General features: G+C 52.6%; 2 protein-coding genes across 6 annotated transcripts in view; one reads left to right on the top strand and one right to left on the bottom strand.

The window, feature by feature from the left end:
- Nucleotides 1-5,101, top strand: part of Rabep2 (rabaptin, RAB GTPase binding effector protein 2) — a 16,302-nt gene extending 11,201 nt beyond the window's left edge. For 3 of the 4 annotated variants that reach the window (XM_052711964.1, XM_052711965.1, XM_052711966.1), the window contains exons 8-13: nucleotides 1,804-1,959; nucleotides 3,356-3,533; nucleotides 3,637-3,648; nucleotides 3,739-3,794; nucleotides 4,044-4,160; nucleotides 4,501-5,101. In XM_052711964.1, the coding sequence (XP_052567924.1) occupies nucleotides 1,804-1,959; nucleotides 3,356-3,533; nucleotides 3,637-3,648; nucleotides 3,739-3,794; nucleotides 4,044-4,160; nucleotides 4,501-4,602 (621 nt within the window). In that variant the 3' untranslated portion in view covers nucleotides 4,603-5,101. The other variant, XM_052711967.1, reaches the window with a different exon arrangement.
- Nucleotides 5,056-22,762, bottom strand: Atp2a1 (ATPase sarcoplasmic/endoplasmic reticulum Ca2+ transporting 1). 2 transcript variants are annotated; one of them, XM_052711963.1, is made up of 22 exons: nucleotides 22,356-22,762; nucleotides 22,044-22,061; nucleotides 21,600-21,682; nucleotides 20,147-20,251; nucleotides 18,937-19,075; nucleotides 17,229-17,309; nucleotides 16,286-16,371; nucleotides 15,856-16,153; nucleotides 15,516-15,682; nucleotides 11,845-11,933; nucleotides 11,514-11,616; nucleotides 11,170-11,301; nucleotides 9,265-9,390; nucleotides 8,944-9,162; nucleotides 7,766-8,101; nucleotides 7,375-7,595; nucleotides 7,058-7,260; nucleotides 6,784-6,869; nucleotides 6,569-6,702; nucleotides 6,312-6,429; nucleotides 6,035-6,152; nucleotides 5,056-5,328 (listed from the first exon to the last, which is right to left on the bottom strand). In XM_052711963.1, exons 1-22 carry the CDS (start codon nucleotides 22,471-22,473, stop codon nucleotides 5,303-5,305), a joined length of 3,006 nt encoding a protein of 1,001 aa, XP_052567923.1. In that variant the 5' UTR covers nucleotides 22,474-22,762; the 3' UTR covers nucleotides 5,056-5,302. The 2 variants fall into 2 exon arrangements, with proteins under 2 accessions (XP_052567923.1, XP_052567921.1); XM_052711961.1 differs by lacking the exons at nucleotides 21,600-21,682; nucleotides 22,044-22,061; nucleotides 22,356-22,762 and having other exon boundaries at nucleotides 5,056-5,759; nucleotides 20,147-20,245.

Raw genomic sequence — 22,762 nt, 5'->3', positions numbered from 1 at the left:
GATAGATAGATAGATATTTAAAAAATTAAATAAAGTTGGCAATTACTTTGGCACTTAAAAAAGCATGTTTGAGGGGCTAGCAAGATGGTTTAAGCCGGGCGGTGGTGGCACTCAGGAGGCAGAGCCAGGTGGATCTCTGTGAGTTCGAGGCCAGCCTGGGCTACAGAGTGAGTTCCAGGAAAGGTACAAAGCTACACAGAGAAACCCTGTCTCGAAAAAAAACAAAAGATGGTTCAAGTGGGTAAAAGCACTTGCCACAAAGCCTAACAACCTGAGTTTGATCTCCAGGACCCATGTGGAATGAGAGAACTGACTTGGCAAGTTGTCCTCTGACCTCCAAGTCAGGTGCAAGCCCAGCAGGCAGGAGTTTGAGACAGGAGGATCATGAGTTTGAAGTTAGCCTGAATGATACACTACACAGTACACACACACACACACACACACACACACACAATGTAATAAAAATAAATTTTAGAAACACATTGCAGAACTGTGCTTGTCTGGCATGCACAGAGTCCTGCGTTCAATGTCCAGCACCATGTAAACAGACCAGGTATAGTGGCACATGCATGTAATCCCAGCACTCTGGAGGTGGAGGCAGAAGGGCCTGGAGATATAGTTCAGTGGTTAAGAACGTTCGTTTGTCTTCCAGAAGACCTAAGTCCAGTTCCCAGTACCTTCATGGTGGCTCACGTCTATCTGTAACTCCTGATTCAGGGTATCCAATACTTCTTGTGGCCTCCTCAGACACCAGGACACACATGATACATATACCACATGAAGGCAAATGTTCATGCTCATGTTCATAAGTTTTTTTAAAAAGAAGTTTAAAGCCATCCTTGACTGCCAGCAAGTTTGAGGCCAGCCTGGACTTAAAAAAAAAAAAAAAAAAAAAACGTGTTGTGGCCAGATGTAGCACATACCTGTCCTAGCACTCAGGAGACTGAGACAAAAGATCACCAGTTCAGGCCAACCTGAAACACATAGTGAGACTCCATCTCTAAAAGGGGAGGGGGCAGCTGGAGAGATGGCTTAGTGGCTAAAAGCATTGGTTGCTCCTTTCCCAGGACCCACGTTTAGTTCTCTGCACCCATGTGGCAGCTCACAACCATCTGTAACCACAGTTCCAAGAGATCTGACCTCCCCTCCTGGCCTCCATGGGCACCAAGCACACTTGTCTCATATGGATGTGCATACATATATGTAGGCAGACACTCATACACTTGAAATAAATCCTTTTTTTTTTTTTTTTTTTTTTTTTTTTTGGTTTTTTGAGACAGGGTTTCTCAATGTAACAGGCCTGACTGTCCTGGTACTCCCTTTGTAGACCACACTGGCCTCGAACTCACAGAGATCCACCTGCCTCTGCCTCCCAAGTGCTGGAATTAAAGATGTACACCACCACACCCGGCTGAAATAAATCTTTTTTAGAAAAATATACCATCTAAATGAAATACCCACGGTGGGCTGTGGATGCCAGTGTGTCAGCAGGGACAGAATCTGAAGAAGTTAGAGCCAGAGAGGGCAATAAAGAGTTTCTTCTTGGGCCAGTCAGTGATGGTACACGCCTTTAATCCCAGCACTCAGGGGGCAGAGGCAGGCAGTGAGTTTGAGGCCAGCCTGGTCTACAGAGTGAGTTCCAGGACAGCCAGGACTACACAGAGAAAAAGGTTCCATTTTTTTCTCAGCGGGTCAGGCGGCCAGGGCTTTCTAGATAGCAGTCTAGCATTGGGGTTCTGGGTTTAGCCTCAGGGACTAGAGAGGCCAGTTCCTCTAATTGCCTTGTACTTTGTATGTCCCCAGGCAGAGCTGGCCACTTCTCACAAGTGCCTGCACCTTGAGGTTAAGAGACTGAATGAAGAAAACCAAGGACTCCGGGCTGAGCAGCTGCCCTCCTCCGCCCTCCAGGGCCCAGAGCCGTGGGAGAATGAGGGTGAGGCTCTGCCCAACTCCATCCAGGTAAATGGCACCCGAATGCCTGATGTCAACCCCTCTCCAAGGACACTTGAGGACAGACCCTGGCTCTCATGAATTGGCCGTGTCTAAGACTTATTTTCTCCATCTGATAAATGGACCCATACCATCTCCCCAGGGTTGGCATGAAGAGAAAGAATTAAAAAGTGCTGGCCACAAGCGAAGGGAGCGGTGATTGTGTTTGCCATCTGACTACAGCCCACGCTGCCCGCACTGTCCTCCCTGCAGGGGTTAGCCACAGTCCCCTGCGGGCTGGATAAGCACTGTCCCGCTGAGCTGACCATACTCTGAGCCCTTGTTTCTTTTCTTGTCTTTTTTTCTTTTTTTGCGACAGGTCTCTCTTTGAGACAGGCTGGCCTCCTGAGTGTGGAATCATAGGCCCCAAACCACACCAGGTGCTATTTGCTATTTTTAAGTGACATCAGGACCTTAAGATTGAATTCTTCAGAACCTTTGAACCGATCCTCCATGGTGGTCTGTGTTGGTTATAAACAATTTGTTCGTGAACTTGTAGGTCACCTGGTTGTTCTTTCTTCCCCGAGAATTACTGCCAGCATCCACTTCACTGTGACCCCGTAGTCTTTAGTCTCGATTTCCTGTTCTTTTTTGTTGGTTTGTGTATGTGTGTGTTGTTTCGTTTTGTTGAGACGGTCTCCTGTAGTCTAGGCTGGCCTGGAACTCGCTGTGTAGCCAAGGATGTCTTGACCTTCTGGCCTCACTGCTTCCACCTCAGGGGTGCAGGGATTACAGTCCCACACTACCATCTCTCCTCCGTTTTTTGTGTTTGGTTGGTTGGTTTGGTTTAGGTTTTTGCTTGTTTGTTTTTTGATTTTCGAGACAGGGTTTCTCTGTGTATCCCTGGCTGTCCTGGATCTCACTCTGTAGACCAGGCTGGCCTCAAATTCACAGAGATCCGCCTGCCTCTGCCTCCCGAGTGCTAGGATTAAAGGTGTGCGCCACCAGCACTCCAGCACTGTCCCCAGTTTTTATATAGTGCTGGGGATCAAACCTGGGGCTTATGCCTGCTAGGCAAGCACCCTGTCAGCTGAGCATCCCCAGGCCTCCCTGCTCTCCTTTAGTGTTGTTTTCATTATATACATAATGGAGCCTTAACTTGAGTTGTTTGGAAACTTATAGATATTCTGGAACTTTGCACACTGTTCGTGGAAGCCCTCCATACCATGTGGCAGTCGTGATCTGCCATTTCTTCATCCCACTATGAGTCTGCAGCCGGATCACCACTCTGACAGTGGCATCTGGCGTCCTTTCTGTTTTAACGCCCTCCTCCCTCCCTTCCCTCCTTCCACACTCTGCATCTGGCCAGTGGTTCCTGCCCTCCTCTGCTGCCCTGTGCCTGGCAGACCCCTTGTGTCTCTCGCAGGAGCTCCATCTGCTGGTGCGGCACACCCAGCAACAGGCGCGGGCCAGGCAACAGGCGCAGGAGCATGAGGCTGAGCGCCTGCGCATTGAAATCGTGAAGCTGCGCGAGGCACTAGAGGAGGAAACAGCGGCCAGGGCCAGCCTGGAGGGACAGCTGAGGGCGCAACGAGAAGAGACAGGTCGGGGAGGAACAAGCCACCGCAGGGCCCCCTGGGTCAGGCACGGGTGGAGGAGGTGCAGGGAGATCCAGCCTTGACCTCTCTCTCTCTCTCGATCCCACAGATGTGCTGGAGGGTGAGTAGGGTCAGCACCTTGTGGAGGGCCACACAGTAGGACGGGACCGTGGGGCCTGACTCCCATTCTCCCTGCTCCTTGACTTCCCAGCCTCCCTGTGTAGCCTGAGGATAGAGACAGAGCGAGTCCAGCAAGAGCAATGCAAGGTGAGTGGCACCCGGTGGCATGGCGTGGGTAACACACCTGTGTGGTTATGTCCCACCTCACACCCTTCCTGTCTCCCTCAGACCAGGTAGCAGGAAGCCCTGCATCAGCCACCTGGCTTGAACCAAAGGAAGCCAGAGTCTGGTGGTATTGAAGGGACACCAATGCGGGTCATCCCATGACTCTGGCCACCCACCCTCTCACCTAGCCAAAGATGAGTCAGGCCCCAGCTCCACATCTTGTCCCTGCAGGCCCAGCTCACAGACCTCCTCTCGGAACAGAGGGCCAAGGCACTGCGGCTGCAGGCCGAGCTGGAGACCAGTGAACAGGTGCAGAGGGACTTCGTTCGGCTGTCCCAGGCCCTACAGGTATGATGGCTCTGAGTGACTTGTCCTGGGTCTCACAGAGGTAGCCCCCAATTAGGAAAGGTCCTTTTTCTAGGCCTGGCATGGTCTTTCCTCCTGAGCTATTGCCCAGAAACATGGACGTTCTCTTGCACACCTCAGCTGCATGCCAGCTTCATGCTGTCAGCCCCATCAATGGCCAGCAACACCCAGACTTCCTCAGGCCAAGCTCCTGGGACCTATTCCTTCCCTCGACCCCATCTGAACACAGATTGCCTCTGCAGAGCTGACCCAAGAGGCTGGCTGCTCAGGCAGGGGCTGTTTCCTCAGCAGGACTTTCCATATCTCCCACCCAACCACACAGGTACGCCTGGAGCGGATTCGCCAAGCAGAGACTCTGGAGCAAGTGCGCAGCATCCTGGATGAGGCACCCCTCAGGGACATCAAGGACATCAAGGACTCCTGAGGGGCCAGGCGAGAGGCTTCCCTGCTGGGGAAGCCACCCCTTTCTCTACCAGAACTGTGAGACACGGACTGCAGGTCTCAGAATGGAGCCCACCCACTCCAAACCTGGATGGTAGTGTCACCAGGGCCCCTGCTCCCACCCAGGGTGGCTGGGCCTTTTCTCAGGGATGATGCCTGGAGGAGGGTCCCAGCCTCCTTCCAGAACCAAAGTACAGGCTGAGCCCTGTGGCTCCCAGGCTGCCATGCTGCCTCATGGACCCTGCCCTTCTGCCCTGCCACCTCTAGCCAGCAGCCAGTCCCCCTCTGAGGCACGTCCAGCTTGTGGCGAGAAGCTGTTGGCATCAGTGGTTTCCTCATAGGCCCCAGGACACGCAGCTGCTTTCTAGACTGTATGACACTAAGGTATTTGTCCACAGGCACCAGAAATAGGCCTCAAGATATATGGAGGCCAGGCCAGACTTTTCTGTCATTTATTTTCAATAAATAAGCAGCTCAGCTCAGTCAGTCGCCTTGTCCCCGCCAGCCCCGCGAGATTGGGAAGGGGATTTACAAGGTTCAGAGGGAGGGCAGGTTGCTGAAGGGGGCAGAGGGGCAGGGAACTTTGTTTATAAACAGAATTGGGGGAGAAGAAGGGTCTGTGTCTCAGCTCTGGCTGAAGATGCGGTGCTGTTAGGGTGGGGAAGACAGGGCGAAAGGGCTGGTTACTTCCTTCTTTCATCTTCTGGATCTGGAAGAAGAAAGGAGGCGGGTAGAGCAGGTGGGCACAGGAGGGAGAGCTGCATCTCCTCGTGCATCTCCGTCACTCTCACCTGGAGGGGCCTGTGGCCCCCTTCCCTACTCACCTGCGGTGTGCCAGACCCCAGCCCGCCCCCAGCCACCACAGCCCCAGCAGCAGAGACAGCCAGCGCGACGCAGCGCAGCCCAGCAGACTGGAAGGCCAGGACGCAGCCTCACAGCTGCCAGTGCCCACAGGAAGGGCACGGCCCTCATGTGGAAGCGGGCAGCAGCAGCGGCGGCTCCAGGGAGAGCTGCGAGCGCAAGTGACCGCAGGGGTGCGCGTGGGCTGGTGGGCGAGCGGCAGGGTACAGCAGCTGGGGCAAGGTGTGTAGGGAAATACCTGTGACACGTTCAAAGACATGGAGGAGGGGGACGGTTATCCTATGGCCAGAGAGGACAGAGAGAGGCCGTTATCAAGGGGGAAGGAGGCCCACAGGGCCACAGGGCTGAGTAGGCTGGGGGAAAATCCCACCAGTCATGACTGGAGTGGGGACAGGGCTTGGGCTGCCCTCCCTGGGGACACTGGTCCTGCCAGGGCCAAAAGGAACTTACCCACCTGCAAAGGAAGAGGGGAGTGAGGTGTGGCACGGATTCGCGGCGCAGAGGGCGGGGGCTGTGCTCAGGACTGAGTACTAGGGAAGAGGGATGTCCCTTACCCTCCAGATAGTTCCGAGCAATGAACTTGAGAAGCTCGTCTAGGCCAATGACCGGGAGTGAGATCTTGAGGACCATGAGCCACTGGGTAAAGTCCAGGGCCCGGAGCTTGAAGATCATCTGGGGTGGAGACAGCAGCCATCAGGAAAGACAAAGTGTTTTCTCAGGAAGAAAAGAAGGACCAGGGTGCTGCGAACTACCCTCCTCTGTGAGCACCCTATGGCCCCAGACGTGGACTGACTCCCTGGAGTCGGGGAGAGGGGACAGCAGAAGGCTCACCGGCAGGGGGTCAACATAGAGGATGAGGAAGTGGAGGGACATGGACAGGCAGATGGAACCCAGCAGCCAGATGTTCACCCAGGGCGGCATCCGTAGTAGAGACTGGTTCTCAGACAGGCTGTGGCAAAGGCCAGGCAGATGGAGGGATAGGGATACACAGAAAGATGTGGTGAGGCAGAGTAGCGGGAGGAGAGGCGGAGGGCAAGAGAACAGGCTCAAGAAGGCACATCAGGCCCACCCAAGTGGAAAGGACCTACCTATTGAGAGCATTGCACATCTCAATGGTCACCAACACAGACAAGGCCATAGTCATGGGCTCAGGGGCTTCAAAGACCTCACAGTCCAGGCCATCAAATTCAGGGTTGTGCTCGGTGCACTGCATAAAGTGGGTCTATAAAAGAAGAGACAGCAGTCTGAGATCCACAAAAGCCTTCAAGATGCCTCCCAGTGCCCACCACCCCCATCCTCCTACCAGCTGGTGGTAGCTGACATGAGGCCCATCTTCTGCATACAAGAACCACCAGGCAGCTGCTCCCACAGTGGCTGCACCCACGTAGCCTGTGGAGGGGAGAAAAGGAGTTCAGGTCAGGGCTGAGGAGATAAAAGGTATCAGGAGGGCCTTCCACAGCTGGAGACAGCTGGTTGAGGAAGAGGTGCCTTTGGGCAGCTTGACTTGGGAGAGATTAGCATCAGGGACAAGGTCAGTCCCAGGGGCTCGGAGGGTTGTTGAGTCCCTTCCTGCTCACCCCCAATTGCCATGTAGCGGAAAAAGAGCCAGCCGCTGATGAGAGGCTCCTTGGGACTCCTGGGGGGACGGTCCATGATGTCCAGGTCAGGTGGGTTGAATCCCAGAGCCGTAGCAGGGAGCCCATCGGTCACCAAGTTGACCCATAGCAGCTGCACAGGGATCAGGGCCTCGGGCAGCCCCAAGGCAGCTGTCAGGAAGATACTGCCAAAGGAAGGAGACCATACACTGATCCTGTCCCAAGTCCCATGGTCACCCCTTTCAGCCCTGGTTTTTTTTTTTTTTTTTTTTTTCTGGATGCCCGCCCTGGCTGCTCACCAGACCACCTCGCCCACGTTGGAGGAAATGAGGTAGCGGATGAACTGCTTCATGTTGTTGTAGATGGCTCGGCCCTCCTCCACAGCAGCCACAATAGTGGAGAAGTTGTCATCAGCTAGTACCATCTCAGAGGCTGTCTTAGCCACCGCAGTACCAGATCCCATGGCAATGCCAATCTCGGCCTTCTTCAGGGCAGGGGCATCATTGACACCATCCCCTGTCTGAAGGCAGAAGGAGAAAGTGAGAAGACAAAGTTCCAGACACCTGATGCCCTTCCCTCAGACTCCAGGCAGAAACTGACTCCCTCTCCTCTGTGCATGTCACTGGGGCCTCTGAGCATGCATGGGGACACTCAGAGCCTTGACCCAGGCAGCCCTCTGGAGCTGCTCACCATGGCTGTGATCTCATCATACGACTGCAGGTACTCCACAATCTTGGACTTGTGTGAGGGCTCCACACGGGCGAAGCAGCAGGCGCGTCTGCAGGCTTCCCGCTGCTCAGCCAGGGGCAGATCATCAAACTCACGGCCAGTGTAGGCACGATCTGTCACCTCCTCATTCTCCGAAAAGATGCCAATTCGTCGGCAGATAGCAATGGCTGTACCCTTGTTGTCCCCAGTGATCATGATCACTCGGATCCCAGCATCACGGCACAGCTGGATGGAGCCTGTGACCTCCTTGCGGGGTGGATCCAACATGCCCACAACACCAACAAATGTCAGGTCCATCTGGAAAAAAAGACATGGGTGGCGACCGGTTAAGGAGTGATCTGGTACAAACAGGAGGAAGATGGGCGGTGATGCTGGGGAGGCTGGAGCATGCTGCCGTGGGGCCTGGTGTTAGACATCTACACAGGAAGCACGGGCAGGAAACATTTCTCATTCCTTATAATGCCTGCGTACTCTGCAGTGCCGAGGCCTGCTGCAAAAAGGAGAGCTGAAGCTGGGTGTGGTGGGTACACCTGGGACTCCAGCCCTCAGGAGGTAAAGAGAAGATCATGAGTGTGAGTTCAGGGCCAGCCCCGGCTACCTAACAAGACCATCTCAACAACAACAAGAAAAAATAAGTAAAACTAAGAAGAAAAGAAAAGCTACATGTTAGCATGGTAATGTCTCCTTAGCAGACCTGTCACTAGCCCATCCCTCTGAGGACATCCTGTCACCTAGCAGGCCATAATCTGCCCCCATAAAGCAGGCAGTGAGCTTTTGGGGCTGCTCAGAGCCCACAGCAAGCGGGAAGCCTGTATCAGGAAGTACATCAGTCGCCTCAAAACAAGCTCAGACACTGCACTGGGTGACAAGGATTCCCTTCTGGAATGCAACATCACCAGTCCCCAGAGCACAGTTAATGTAGATGGTGGCTGTAGGTGCAGCTCGGGCATCACACACCTGCCTGTCCCCAGGTTCCAGCCCCAGCACCACACGCAAAGCAGTACTGGACTAAATCATCTTCCCTTGGCTTTTGTTTTTGTGGTTGTTTTTTGAAACAGGGTCTTGCCTGTGTACTTGAGGCCGGCCTACCCGATTCTCCTGAGGGCTGGGTTAACAGAAGGAGGCCTTCGCTGGCTCACCTCATACTCCATGAACTTGGCTGAGTCATCCAGAACCATCTCCTCTCGTTTGGGGGGTGTGTCCCGGGTGGCCAGGGCCAGGCATCGTAGGGTGTCCCGACCAGTGCCCCACTCCTTGATCACTGACATGATCTTTTCCTTCACGGGGCCTGTCAGTGGCACACGGGTTGTGCCGACACGTACGTAATTACAGCGGTCGATGACCCCCTCAGGGGCACCCTAGAAAACCAGAACGGCATTCAGAGACTCTTGCCGGCCTTCCAGGATACCAAGGGCAGGCACTGGAAAGGGCCCCAATATTAGAGAGAGAAGGCTTCTGACCTTGACAAACATCTTGTTTCCTACAGCAGCCCGAGACGACTTAGCTGGGGAACAGTAGACAGACATAGACTTTCTGTCTCGGGAGAATTCCAGGGTGAATTCCTTCTTCATTAGTTGACGGATCACCTGGGAGGTAAAGACCAGATCCCTTTAAAGCAGTCTGAAAGGATCTGGATGTCAGAGTAGACCCCGTGCTGAGGCTGAGTCTAAGGTAAAGCCCGTTACCCACAAGACAAATGCAGAAACTCCAGGGCTGGTGCATACCATTTCCACCGTGGGCTGTTTGATTTTCAGTTTTGTAGTACCGAGGACAGACCTCATGGCTCACACATTCTAGGCAAGTGTTCTACCACCGAGCCACTCCCCAAGTTCAAGTGTCCAGTTTAAAGCACGAGAGAAACCAAGTGGCCTTGCATTGCTGCTACCCAACAGCACATTCAGTAACCGAAGACATGTAGCCTGCACCGTCCAATGTGGTGTCAGTGGGGAACAGAGCCAGTCTGACCAAGACTCTTTGAGACAGGGTCTCTCACTATAGTCCCAGTTGGTGTTGAACTTACAGTAATTCTCCTGCCTCTGCTTCCCTAGCACACAATGAAAAATGAATGAGAGCCATGGCCAAGCATGATGAGTTATGCCTATAATCCCAGCACTTGCAGACTAAAGCTGGAGTACTGGCGTGAGCTTAAGACCAATCTGGGCTGTGCAGCAAGGCTTTATCTCAAACCAAAACAAAATGAAAATAATAATAATAATAATAATAATAATAATAATAATAATAAATAATAATTAGCCTTTATTTACCAACTACATCACAGATGGGGCTAAGGCTTTACTTGGTGGCAAAGCATCAACCTAGCATGTGAGAGGCGTGGGGCTCAATCCCAGCACCATATACAAATAAACAAACCATCCACAGACCCAAATAAAAATAACAAGAGCTAGGGAGGTGGCGGTGGAGGCATTTGCCCAGAGTTGTGAAGCCTCAAACTCCGCTTGTTTGTTACATTAAATAAAGCAGAGCAGAGAGGGCTCAGTGGGTAAAAGCACTTGCCACACAAGCCTGATGGCCACACAAGCCTGATGGCCACACAAGCCTGAGTTTGATTCCAGAACCCATGGTGAAAGACAAGAACCAACTCCCAAAAGTTCTCTGACCTCCACATACACACCATAGTACACACAGCTCCCCACGACATATCATACATCTTCACCACACAAAGAAATAATAATAATAAAAAAAAAAGCAGCAGTGTGTATCTTGCACGTACAAGAAAGGAAAAATTTACAGAAGTAATATTTTCTTTAAAAAAGGAAAGAAATGTGCCTAGTACATATAAGTTCTGCGTTCCATTTCCTAGTACCAATGAAGAAGTATAGGAAGAGACAGAGGAAAGCCAGCCACGGTGGTGCACACTGTTAATGCCAACACTTGGGAGACTGAGGCTGGAGGATGTCAAGAAAGAGAGCTGTAAGTAACATGATACTCAGAAACCAGCAAGCGTTCACAGCTGGAGTTCAGTGAGTGGTAGCACTGGTATGTGCCCTGGAGAAGACCTCACCTTGTGGGATCGATGGCTGCACAACCCAGACCACACCAAAGACCTGAGAGCTGATGGAAACCAAGGTGCTGTGGCTGAACTCAGGGCCAACCCAGCAGGCGGCACCATGGTTTTCGTCCAGCTCTGTCCAACTCTGGGTCACAACAAGAGGAAGTGACCTTCCAGGGTATTGAGCCATATCACTATAGGGAAAAGGAGTTTCACCAGAGCTCAGCCTGGCTTGGAAAAGCTGTGGATGAAGCCACTGCCTACCTAGTTGGGGTTCCAGCATAGACACAAGGCTTTGTCTGTCTGGGTCTGCCTGGATCTTGGGTCTAGGCCTATGGAGGGCGCCCTGACTCACCGAGTTGCAGGCGTTAGCCCTCTCCACTTTAGAGAGGCTCCTCACTTCAGTGTTGAACACATTCATCTTCTCCACCAAGGTGGTGAGGGCTGTCTCCGTGGCCTCGCCCACCTTCTCATAGACACCTTTGGTCTGAAATGGACAGAGGAGGGAGAGGAAGTGTGTGCCCGGATCTCCTGTCCTCACCCAACACACCCATCTTCATCTGGATGGGACAAGAAGAAGCTAAGCACTCCCCTTGCATTTATGTTTGCTCCCTAAGACCCCTTCCTCCTGGAACGCCCAGGAGGCACAGACTCCGAGCTGCGGGAACGGAAGGGGGAGCTTTGGGGGTGGAAGGTTACCTCATTAAAGTCCAAGGAGGAGTCATTGCAGAGGGCACAGATGGTGGCCAGCTCCACCAGCCCATCATACTGCCCTGCTCGGATTGGCTTATCATTCTTCAAGCTGGCAGCAAGGTGGGAAGGAAGACAGGAGAGATATGGAGGAGAACAGAGCATGAGATGTAGAGAGCACAGAGAAGCAGACGGGCATCGGGAGCGAGAGGAGACAGTAATGAACTCGGAGGTGGAGGGTCGGGTGGGAGAGAAGATGGAAGGGGAAGTAGGAGGACATCCCAAGTAAAGGAGGTGGGGGGTCTGCACACAGCCCTGAGGACACTCCTGGATGACTTACACCTCTCCCTCGGGCGCATAGGTGGAGCCGGTGATGGAGAACTCATTCAGTGAGCAGACATCCCCATCCACCTTGTCAATGATGAACATCTGCAGGGGAGAAGGGCCACACAGATATTTCACATCCCCATCCCTGAGCGCAGGCATCCTGAAGTTCAGACTAAGCAAATTTCCCAGCATTTCCCCCCAATTCTCTCCTCCTTGACCTGTACTGCTCCCTGTCACTCCAGGGTTTTGCAAGAATTCTCCATGTTCCTTGTCAGAGGCCTTAAAATCCAGTTACCAAGGGCTATGCTAGGCCTTCTCCAGATCAGTTCATAGATGTGTACAACAGGATGTGATGGAGACTGGGGCCAAGTGTACCCCAGCTTGGGGTACTGCAAGTGAGCAGCAGCTCCATCTACAGCTCCAGTGCTGATGCTGGAGCTTCCTGCAGGAAGAGCTGAAAATGTGAGTCCTTTTCCTACGGCATTGTCCTTAATTCATTTTTATAGGGGAGCAAGAGCCACCTCCTACAAGCCTGCGTTCTGGCTGTGAAGCCCATGTGTTAGAGATAGGTAGAGGGCATGATGCTCAGGATAGCAACTCACTCTGCCCACGCTGTCCACTTCATCTTTTTGGTTTTTTCTTTCTTTTTGGTTCTTCAAGACAGGGTTTCTCTGTGTAGCCCTGGCTGTCCTGGAATTCATTCTGTAGACCAGGCTGGCCTCGAACTCAGAGATCCACCTGCCTCTGCCTCCAGAGTGCTGGGATTAAAGGTGTGCACCACCACCACCCAGCATGTTCACTTCATCTTGATCCTACTACAAACTCTTTGTTCTTCAGAGAACCATTTTTAAAATTTTATTTATTTACTTATTTTTGTTCATTTAATTTTTTTGGCAGGGGCAGTTTCAAGACAAAGTATCTCAGTGTAGCTCTGGCTGTCCCCACTCTGTAGCCCAGGCTGGCCTCAAACTCAGAACTCAGAGATCCGCCTGCTTCTGCCTCCCAAGTGCTGGAATTAAAGGCGTGTGCCACCACTGCCCAGTGTTCATTTACTTTCTGAAACAAGATCTCACTCTATGGCCCAGGCTCTCCTGGAACTCACAAGGCTGGCCTTAAACTCCTGGCAATCCTCCTGTGTCAGGCCTGATTGTTTACACCAGGCTTTCATCCATTTACTCATTCATTCATTCATTCATTCATCCCTATGTGCTGGGGCTAGAAGACAGGCCTGTGCATGCTAGGCTAGCACTCTTCACTGAACTATGTCCTCAGCCCTACAGAAAAGCCATTTTTATGTCAAAGGCACAATATTCCACAGAACTCTGTTTAGGGCATGTGGGGCATCAACGGCTAACACCTAAAAGAGCCCATGAAGCTAAGCGTGGTAGCATCAGCCTGCAATCCAGGCTCTTGAGAGTTGGAGGGAGGCAGGAGAATCAGGAGTTCAATGCCAGCCTCAGCCTGGGTTACATGAGATCCTACCCCGGGAAGAGAGAGAAAGAGAGAGGCTGATATTCTTAGATGACAAAGAAAAAAATTCAAATCTCTTATTTGTTTCTGACATGAAGCATTGTCTTCCAGTTATGAACACAGTGGATGGATCACATCAGAATTAGCACCACCTGGGGCTTTGGGTTGAGTGGGGTGGCACAGACCCGTAGGCCCAGCTATTGGGGACCAAACGTGGGAGGATCATTTGAGGCCGACAGTTCAAGACAAGCCTGGAAAAACCCTGACAAAAAAACACAAAAACCTCTAAACCAAGCTGTGGCTTTGTAGGACAGGACCACGGATGCCTGTCTGTCACCCTGCTTTCCAGAGCACCTCACACTCGGCAGCTCTTGGACACTGTACCCACTGCTGGAGCTTATTCTGAATAATAAAGCAGATGTTGCTGAATTACACATTTGCTTTAAAATTTTTTTTGAGAGCTGTATTTCAATCAATGGCTTATTTTATAACCTTATCTATTTTTGTTTTTTAAAAAGAATACTGGGTAGGTGTGGTGGTGCACACCTTTAGTCTTAGCACTCAGGAGGTAGAGGCAGGAAGCTCTGTGAGTTCGAGGCCAGCTGGGACCACATAGCAAGTTCCAGGCCAGTCAAGGCTATGTAAAGAGACTGTCTTGAAAAGGGAAAAGGGCTGGCTGGCTGTTTAGGGGTCAGTGAAATGGCTCAGTGGGTAAAGGCACTTGCCACCAAGCTTGATGATCTGAGTTCAATCCCCGAAACATACGTGGTGAAAGAAGAAAAAGAATAACATACACTCTTTCTGAAATAAATAAATACTTTTAAATTTTTTAAAGAAATGCTGCTTAGGACCTATGCCAGGCTTGCTGGCCTTGTCATGAAGTGGTCACTCTAGGGGTATGGGCTTGCACAAACAGAAACTACTGAGCCACAAGTACTTAGGTTTGGAACTCAATTCTGCTGCTTTTTTTTTTTTTTTTTTTTTTTTTTGATACAAAATGTCACTGTTGCTAGGCTGGCCTTGAACTCTTCAGTGAAAGTGTTCCTTGTACCCCACCCTCCCAAGTAGTTGAGACTCTAGATACAGGAGGCAGGGCCTATCGAGCCTTTAAGCACATAGCTAAGGCAGTCCTCACATTCACAATGCCCCTGCCTTTACCTCTTGAGTACAAGGATAACAGGCAGGAACCATTATGCCCGGCTCTGCTATTTATAAATTTTGTATCTTTCAGTGAACCCCTAAATCTCCCTAAGCCTCAGTTGACTTGCTAGAAAAGTGGGGTTAAAGAGGAGGTCCCTGAATGGGCTAGTGTAGAGGATCAGAGAGACACACAGGACAGGGACAAGGCTCGGGGTGGCTGTTGTTGTTGACCTGACACAAATTACCTAGGAAGAGAGAAACTCCACTGAGAATCTGCCTCCATCAGATTAGCCTGTCGGGACATTTTCTTGATCATGACTGATGTGGAAAGGCCCAGCCCACCACAGGCAGGTGATCCTGGGGTGTTTAGGAAAGCAGACTGAACAAGTCACAGGGAGCGAGCCAGTGAGCAACACTCCTCTGTTCCTCCATGGGGCTTGTTTTAAGCTCCTAGCTTGAGCTTCTGCCTTGGCTTCCCTCAACGATGGACTGTAAGCTATAAGATGAAATAAAGCATCTCCTCCCAGAGCTGCTTTTGGTCATGGCTTTTTTTTTTTTTTTAAAGATTTATTTATTGTGTATACAATGTTCTGCCTGCATGTATCCCTGCAGGCCAGAAGAGGGCACCAGATCTCACTACAGATGGTTGTGAGCCACCATGTGGTTACTGGGTATTGAACTCAGGACCTCTAGAAGAGCAGCCAGTGCTCTTAACCTCTGAGCCATCTCTCCAGCCTCTGGTCATGGTGTTGATCACAGCAACAGAAAGCAAGCCAGTAAGCAGCTTCCTCCATGGTTCCGGCTTCTGCTCCTGCTTGAGTTCCGGCCCTGACTTCCCTCAGTGATGGACTGTGATTGGGACACATAAGCCAAATAAACCCTCTCCTCCCCAGGCTGGTTTTAGTCAGAGTTTTATAAAAAGGAACAGAAAACAAACTAATACGGCCCTTTCCTTGATCTAAGGGTGGCACTTAATCTACCCTTGAGTATTTCCCAGGCCACACTGAGAAGCCACTAACACAGAAGCCCATCTTCAGAGGGCTCATGTCACCGCCCCCCCATGCTTCTCCTGACCTTGCAAACCGACATCTGGTTGGTGGTGAGAGTCCCTGTTTTGTCGGAACAGATGACAGAGGTGCAGCCCAGGGTCTCCACAGAGGGCAAGCTCCTCACGATGGCGTTCTTCTTTGCCATCCGGCGGGTACCCAAGGCCAAGCAGGTGGTGATGACAGCAGGCAGCCCTAAGGGGGTGGAGATGGTGTGAGCGAAGAAACCAGGAGAAGGGAGACCTAGTGTGGTTGCTACATAACAGCCACCAAAGCTGCCAGGACCTCCACGGGACCTGTCACGGTTACTTTATCTGGAGCTATTTTTGCCAAGGAGAGAGCTGATGACCAAGGGATGGTTGTCTCACCTTCTGGGATGGCTGCCACAGCCAAGGCCACAGCAATCTTGAAGTAGTAAATGGCCCCCCGGAACCAGGAGCCCCCATGGACAGGGTCGTTGAAATGCCCAATGTTGATAAGCCAGACAGCCACACAGATGAGGGAGATGACCTTGGACAGCTGCTCCCCAAACTCATCAAGTTTCTGCTGCAGTGGGGTCTTGTCCTGCTCAGTGGCAGCCATTTGGTCTCGGATCTTGCCAATCTCAGTGCTCACACCAGTGGTGGCCACGATGCCCACGGCCTTGCCGGCTGCAATGTTGGTACCCTGGGAAGGTGAGGAAAGAGAGGGTCAGGCAAGTGGTAGGCCTCATGCCACAGGCCAGGGGCCTCATCTCTTCTTCCACTGCCATGCTCCCCTCCACACCCAGCTCCTCTGCCTGGTCATGTGACTGCTTACTGAGAAGAGCATGTTCTTCTTGTCCTGGTTGACGGCTCGGGGGTCAGGGACAGGGTCTGTGTGCTTGATGACAGATACAGACTCTCCTGTGGAGAAAGGACCAAAGAGTTTTCAGGCGACGGCATGTCTCTGTCCCTAACATTCTGACACTTTGCAATCAGCAAAGCCAACACTCCGGCAGTCTTGCCTCTGGAGGAAGGTGACTGGGACAAGTAGGAAGTCCATTGCCTTAGAGGTAAAGGACACTGACCAAGCCTAATGTGTGACTTTGATCGCTTAACTTCCATTTGCTCCTCGTGTCCTGGTGAAAATCAAATAAGTCCGTGGACGTGAAGCATCTGTCAGCTGCATAGCACACTCCTGGGAGACTTCCAGTGTGGCCTCCCCACCAAGGACAGAGGCTCAGGTCCTCCTGCTGTGGGCCCAGTTTACACTGTTTCCCAGAGTTTAAAGTGTGTCCAAAGTCCCCACCCTATCCTAGAATCCCTCATTTGAGGACTTTTCGGGATGTTGGAGAGGACAGGACAATTTGTGATGGAGGTGAGTTCTTTTTTTTTTTTTTTTGGTTTTTCGAGACAGGGTTTCTCTGTAGCTTTGGAGCCTTTCCTGGACTAGCTCTGTAGACCAGGCTGGTCTCAAACTCACAGAGATCCTCCTGCCTCTGCCTCCCAAGTGCTGGGATTACAGGCGTGCGCCACCACTGCCCGGCGGCGGAGGTGAGTTCTTATGTCCACATAGAAGGTGCAGGGCAAAGACTATATAGAAAATGGTCACAAACATCCTCTCCCATGCCCCTTGTGACAGAATGAAGGCTGAACCACACCAAGGATGCTACCTCAGAGCTAAAGAGGTCCTACTGTGGGGTGTCCCGCTTCATCCACCTAAACCTTTTCTGTCTACCTAGCTCCTCCCGCACTACGCCCTCCTCCCTGAGCCAGCCTACCTGTCAAGATGGACTGGTCAACCCGGAGAGTGGTGGATTTGATGGAGAGGATGCGGATGTCGGCCGGGACTTTGTCCCCCACTGTAGAGAAAGGAGTGAGTTCAGCTGGGAATGGAGCTTTCTTTCTTCCCGATCTCTGCCTCCCTCACACCATCATCCTTCAAACCCTACAGCATCCAGCCATTCACAGGCCTTCAGCACAAGAGTCCCAGTTCATCCCCACCCCAGAGATACTATCCTGTTGTCCCCCACGGAATGCTTCTCTTCCCACTGGCTGCAAGCCTGAGAAGGGAAGCTCACAGATCCCTGGAGTGTGGTGTGTGCTCATTAAATGTATTCTGAATGTAACTGAAAGGAAAGCTGGGGACCAGCCAGCGAAAACTGAGAAAGGGAAACGAGAGAAAGGGAAAGAAGGAAATGTAATGACGTAACGCAGAAAAAACAGGGTGACACGGAGGATCGGAGAACAAGGTGGGTGCTGAGAAAATCCAGGCCAAGCGAGAGAGAAAGTGGAGCATGGCGCTGAGCAGGACGCACAGAAGGAAGTGTGCAGGAGCCTTCCTGACTGTGGCTCAGGTCTTCACGGGGGGGAAGTGGGAGGCCGGACTGTGGAAGCACCTTGGCAGGGGCTGAGGAAGACACTGCCAGACTCGGGATCTTTGGGGGGACACACACCCCTCCTCAGGCCTCCGCCTAAAGCCACCTTGGTCCCACGGGTGGAACTGGGATGAAGCTCACTTGCTTCCCTTTCTCCTGGTTCTAAGGTCCCTCCTCCAGTGCCAGAGGAAGCCGGGGGAGAGAGGGAGGTCAGCAATGGAGTCAGGCAGACACCCTTGTCACCAAAGCCCAAGTGGTATTTATAGACATTCATGGCACTGACCCCAAACTGTCACCATAGCAGGGCTGCCCTGTGATGGAGCTGGGGGCCTTCAGCCCACCAACTTTCCACCCCATGCTTCTCCTGGTGGTGACATGGTATAGACGGTGACATGGTTTGAGGGAAGGAAGCTTAGAAATATACATTCCCCAAACTAGGTACCTAAAGTGGTGGAAAGGCCTGCTCAGGGCAAATATAAAAAGCGCTGAAGGGGGCAGAATCCCAGTAATCTTAGCTACCCAGCCCCACCCCTCCCCGAGCCGGCATTAAGTGTCCCTGAGGGGGCAGGGCCCTCCTTGAGCGCCTCCTCTCAGGTCCCGTGCTCCTAGCTCGTAGAGCACTAGGAGTTACCCTTACATGGTGGTGGGGGGTGGGGGTAGTCATCAGTCCCCCTCCCACCCCACCCCTACTCCCTTCTACTCTCATTCCTTCCCCTTTGAGAGGCCTCAAGGGCACAGAGGGGTCAAGACTGAAAGCTGACCAAGCTTGTGGTGGGTGGAAGGAGAGGGGAGCCAGGATCGGGAAGGGGTGGAGATGAGGCCATTGGCAGGAACTGGCTTCCACCTGTTGCTTGCAAGTGTTGGCTGACAGGAGGGGGGACAGGGGGTCTGTCTACTGCCTGAGGGACAGGACTAGCTGTTCCTATTGAGACTCTAGTGGGGAGGGGTGCTGTGGCCTGAATGTCCTGGAGTGACCCCTGAGGAGTCTGGGAAGGAGAAGCAAAGACGCCACCATCCTCACAGATACAGAAACAGGGCTGGCAGGCCCCCGGCTCTCTTCTTGGCCTCAGACCCAAGGTTTCCCTCCTAGACCATCCATCCCAGCACTTACCAGCCACCTCCACAATATCCCCAGGGACGATGTCCCTGGCCTTGATCCTTTGCACTGACTTTCTGTCAGCCCGATAGACCTTCCCCATCTCGGGTTCATATTCTTTCAGGGCCTCGATGGCGTTCTCTGCATTCCGTTCCTGAGGAAGAGAGCAGACCAGCGTGAAGTCCGAGAGGGAGGAAGTCCTGGACCCGCAGGAGGCTGGTCTGAGTACATGCAGGAAGGCTGAGGGACATGCAGAGGGAGGAACAGGGATCAATCAGGGATCAATCGGGACCCTAGCAGAGAGAAGGACATTTCGGAAAAGGCTGGCACACGAGGTGGACAGAACCCCACACCGCAGCAGGGGTGCATTTGTTGTACAAAATATCCCCAGTGGCTAAAAACGAGAAGGAAGGGTTTGGACCAAGAGGAAAGGAATTTAAAAAGTAAAAACAAAACAAACAAAAACCAGAAAGCAAGGGGCAAGGAAAGTAAACTGGTAATGTCAGGGGAAGAAGGAAATCAGACTAGTACTTATTGAGTGCCTACTATGTGCCATGCATGGACTTTCAGGTTCTTTTCAACTGTATCAGGCCTGAGGAACACAGTTATCGGTCTTGTTTTTCTTTTCTTTTCTTGTTCTATTTCTTTCTTTCTTTCATTTTTTTAAAAAACAATACAAAAAACCCAGGAGCTCACTATGGAGCCCTGCCTGGCCTGGAATCCTCTCTGTAGCCAGGCTAGCTTCAAACTCACAGAGACCCACCTGCCTCCGCCCCTGCAACTGTGGGTCTGAAAGTGTGTGTCACCACACCTGACGTCGACCCCTTTCCTTCCTCCGCGTAGTGGGATTGTGAGTGTGCTCATCCTTGCATAGCTTTTTTTTTTTAAAGACAGAATTTCACATTGTAGTCCAGGCTCGCCCAGACCTCGAGTCTCCTGACTGGGCCTCTGGAGTGCTGTAGGCGTGTGCCAGCACACCTAGCTTACTAGCCCTATTTTCAGGTGAGGAGACAGGCTTAGGGAATGGAGAATTTCCTCAGGGTCACACAGTAAGCATGTGAGTTTTCCCAGCTTTTTCTAACACTCCCTCCCAGTCCCAACTGAATGAGAAGACCAGAGGAGCGGGCAAAGCTGGAGGAAATGATGGAGGAGGAGGAAACTGGAAGGAGGCCTGGCCCCTTGCCCAGTGTTGAGACCCAAGTGGGGAGAAGGGGTCAACACTAACCTGCCAAACCCCGACAATGGCGTTGGCAATGAGGATCAAGAGAATGACAAAAGGCTCCACAAAGGCGGTGACAGTTTCCTCGCCTTCCTCAAACCAGGCCAGCACCTGAGAGGGGAAGGGAGAGTTAACAGGTGCTGACAAGGCCCCCCACGACTGAAGAAGGGAACGGGAAGGCTTTAGAAGACCACTGCAGAGGTCAGACAGTGTGTAGGAGTGTGAGGCTCTCCACACTGCAGAGCTCCAAGCACCCCCACACACAGCCCCCCTTGTGATGCTGTGCAGATACGCCGCCGTGCAGACACACATGCGTGGGGATTAACTGGGAATGCCTTCAGGTATCCCTGACCAAACCGCTGGCTTGTAAGCAAACCTTGCCAGGACATCCAGGGTCAACTACCCCTACAGCCACATCCATCCCACAGGGACCCAAGCCCAGTAGGAAAATCCCTATGGTCCTCCAAGGGCCCAGCCCACCCACAGCCCTCCCTTCCCGCCAAGGCATGGAAGCTCCAATTTCATGAGAGAACAGGAGGGGAGTAGGGTTACAGGCCTCCAGCACCCACCCCACCCCAGCTGTTGCCACTGCCAGGCAGCAGGCACAGGCAAATGTCAAGGAGCAAATCTGAGGAGAGAGAAGGGAGGCTGCCAGCTTAGGCCCAGGGTGCACGGGGCCTCCATGGATGCTTGACGTGTTTTGCCTCCTAGGCCTTATTTTCCAGCTAAGATGCTAAAGAAACTCTAAAATATAAGACGGACTGCTGGGACAGTGGGTGACAGGAGCCAGCAGCAGGGGCTGTGAACACTGGAGATGTAACAAGGAGAAGGGATAGCTAAGGCTCTGAGGGGGCTGGAGACACCGAGAGGTAAGGATGAAGCAGGCTGGGTCAGAGAAGCAGGCACCAAGTGCCAGCCCCTAATGGAAGTGGGATGTGGTAGAGGCTGGGGACAGTTGAGGGGTGGGGTGTGGAGGGTTGGAGGGGCTGGACGGCACACGGGCAGGTACTGCGGTACCAGCAGCACCTTCCCCACATCTCCGAACAAGTCTTTCTTTTGGCCGATCAGCATCACAAGTCAGAGAGGGCAGGGCAGGATTGGTGAAGCAAAGTGGGGGCCAACCAGGACAGGAAGGGAGCGGTAGTGGCCCCCACAGTGAACACTGCAGCCCACATCGAAGCTGGGAGCCCTGTGTTTAGGGGGTAACCTGAGCCCTTGAAACCCTTGAAGCTGGGAGGGTGGCTTAGCTTCAGTGTTTTGGCTGAGAACACTCTCAGGGCTTAAAATAAAACCTCTCTGCCGGGGAGGAAGCAAATCAGCACCCCACCCCCAGCCCCGGCATGGAAAATAGGGTGCTTAGGGCATAGATGAGGGCATCTAGGATTGTAGGTAGGTAGCCACAAGCAGATCACACGCCCCACACCGTTCTTCAGACAGTCCCCCTGCCCTCGGCACTTACGAAGGAAATGCAGGCGGCCAGCAGAAGGATGCGTACCAGCAGGTCTTCAAACTGCTCTACCACCAACTCCCACAGGGACTTGCCTGGGGAAGAGGCAAGAAGAGGAGTCCCAGGGGTTAAGATCCAAAAGATGAAGGTCTGTGGCTCTGGAGGGTTAGCGTCCAGAGTCTAGAGTGCCCTGGACCTCTAGGTTGATGGGCACCCAGCTTGACATGAGAGAAAGAGATAAAACACCCCCAAAGACTCTTCAAATCTGTCACAATTGTTCAAGGACAGGAAGTCTCAAGGAAAAAGCATCTGGAGATGTCTGACACTAAGCTTTGGGGAAGAATATCTGCCCTTTGGGTAAGGGCTGTGGGTCTTGGAAAGGAGAGGGCGGGGAGCCGGGAATAGGGCACATAAGAGGGGTGTCATTCAGGAGGGCTCAAGGCTCAGGTAACTTACCTTCCTCAGCAGGGAGCTCTACCCAGGGAAAAAGAAGAAAAGGACAAATTTAGTAGGGGTCCAGCCTCATGTCCCTACACCCCGAACTTTGTGGCTAAGAGAATCAGGCTTTCAAAAGGGCATCTGAAGTTCAAGGTCACCCCATAAAACCTCCCCAAACTCCAGATCTTAAAACTGTTTTCTTTAGTATCCTCCTCCTCCTGCAAGAAGCAGGCAACTGTCCTGCTCATCCCGACAGGCCCCCGAGGAAGCATTCCCACTAGCGGGGGTTGGAGGGCAGCCATGCCAGCCTCTCCTCGGAGGGATACTTACCATTGGGGCCGTATTTTTCCAGATGCCGCTTTACTTGGTCTGGGGTAAGGCCTGTGGTCTCGTTCACCCCAAAGTAGGACAGACATTCCTCTGTGGACTTGGAGTGTGCGGCCTCCATTGTGCTCCCTTCCTGGGGGCCAGGGGGCAATGTATTCCTTCTTAGGGGCCTCTCACTGGAGGGGGGACTTGTTCAGCGCGTCCACCTGTCTGTCGATCTGGGCTCCTTCCTTTTCCTTGCCTGCCCCCCCCCAGATTCTTCCTCCTTCCACGAAGTTCTGACCCCGGGTCTCACTTGCAGCAGCCGGCCACCCCCCCAGCCCCCAGCTGGTCCTTATGAGGGAGTGGGGGGGCTGGCTCCCCCTTCCCCCAGATCAGGGATTGGCTGGCTGAGACCCCAGCAGGAGGGG

This window comes from Peromyscus californicus, unplaced genomic scaffold (genome assembly GCF_007827085.1).
Source record: "Peromyscus californicus insignis strain IS unplaced genomic scaffold, ASM782708v3 Scaffold_4__1_contigs__length_199733344, whole genome shotgun sequence".
NCBI classification, from domain to species: domain Eukaryota; kingdom Metazoa; phylum Chordata; class Mammalia; order Rodentia; family Cricetidae; genus Peromyscus; species Peromyscus californicus.
This window is presented reverse-complemented; position numbering and strand designations above follow the sequence as displayed.

Coding starts and splice junctions, on each gene's coding strand:
- Atp2a1 (XM_052711963.1), bottom strand. CDS start 22,473: ATGGAGGCCGCACACTCCAAGTCCACAGAGGAATGTCTGTCCTACTTT. Junction 16,372..17,228: donor TGACCAGTCCATCTTGACAG/GTAGGCTGGCTC, acceptor CTTTCTCCACAG/GAGAGTCTGTATCTGTCATC. Junction 15,683..15,855: donor TGTGGCAGCCATCCCAGAAG/GTGAGACAACCA, acceptor CCACCCCCTTAG/GGCTGCCTGCTGTCATCACC.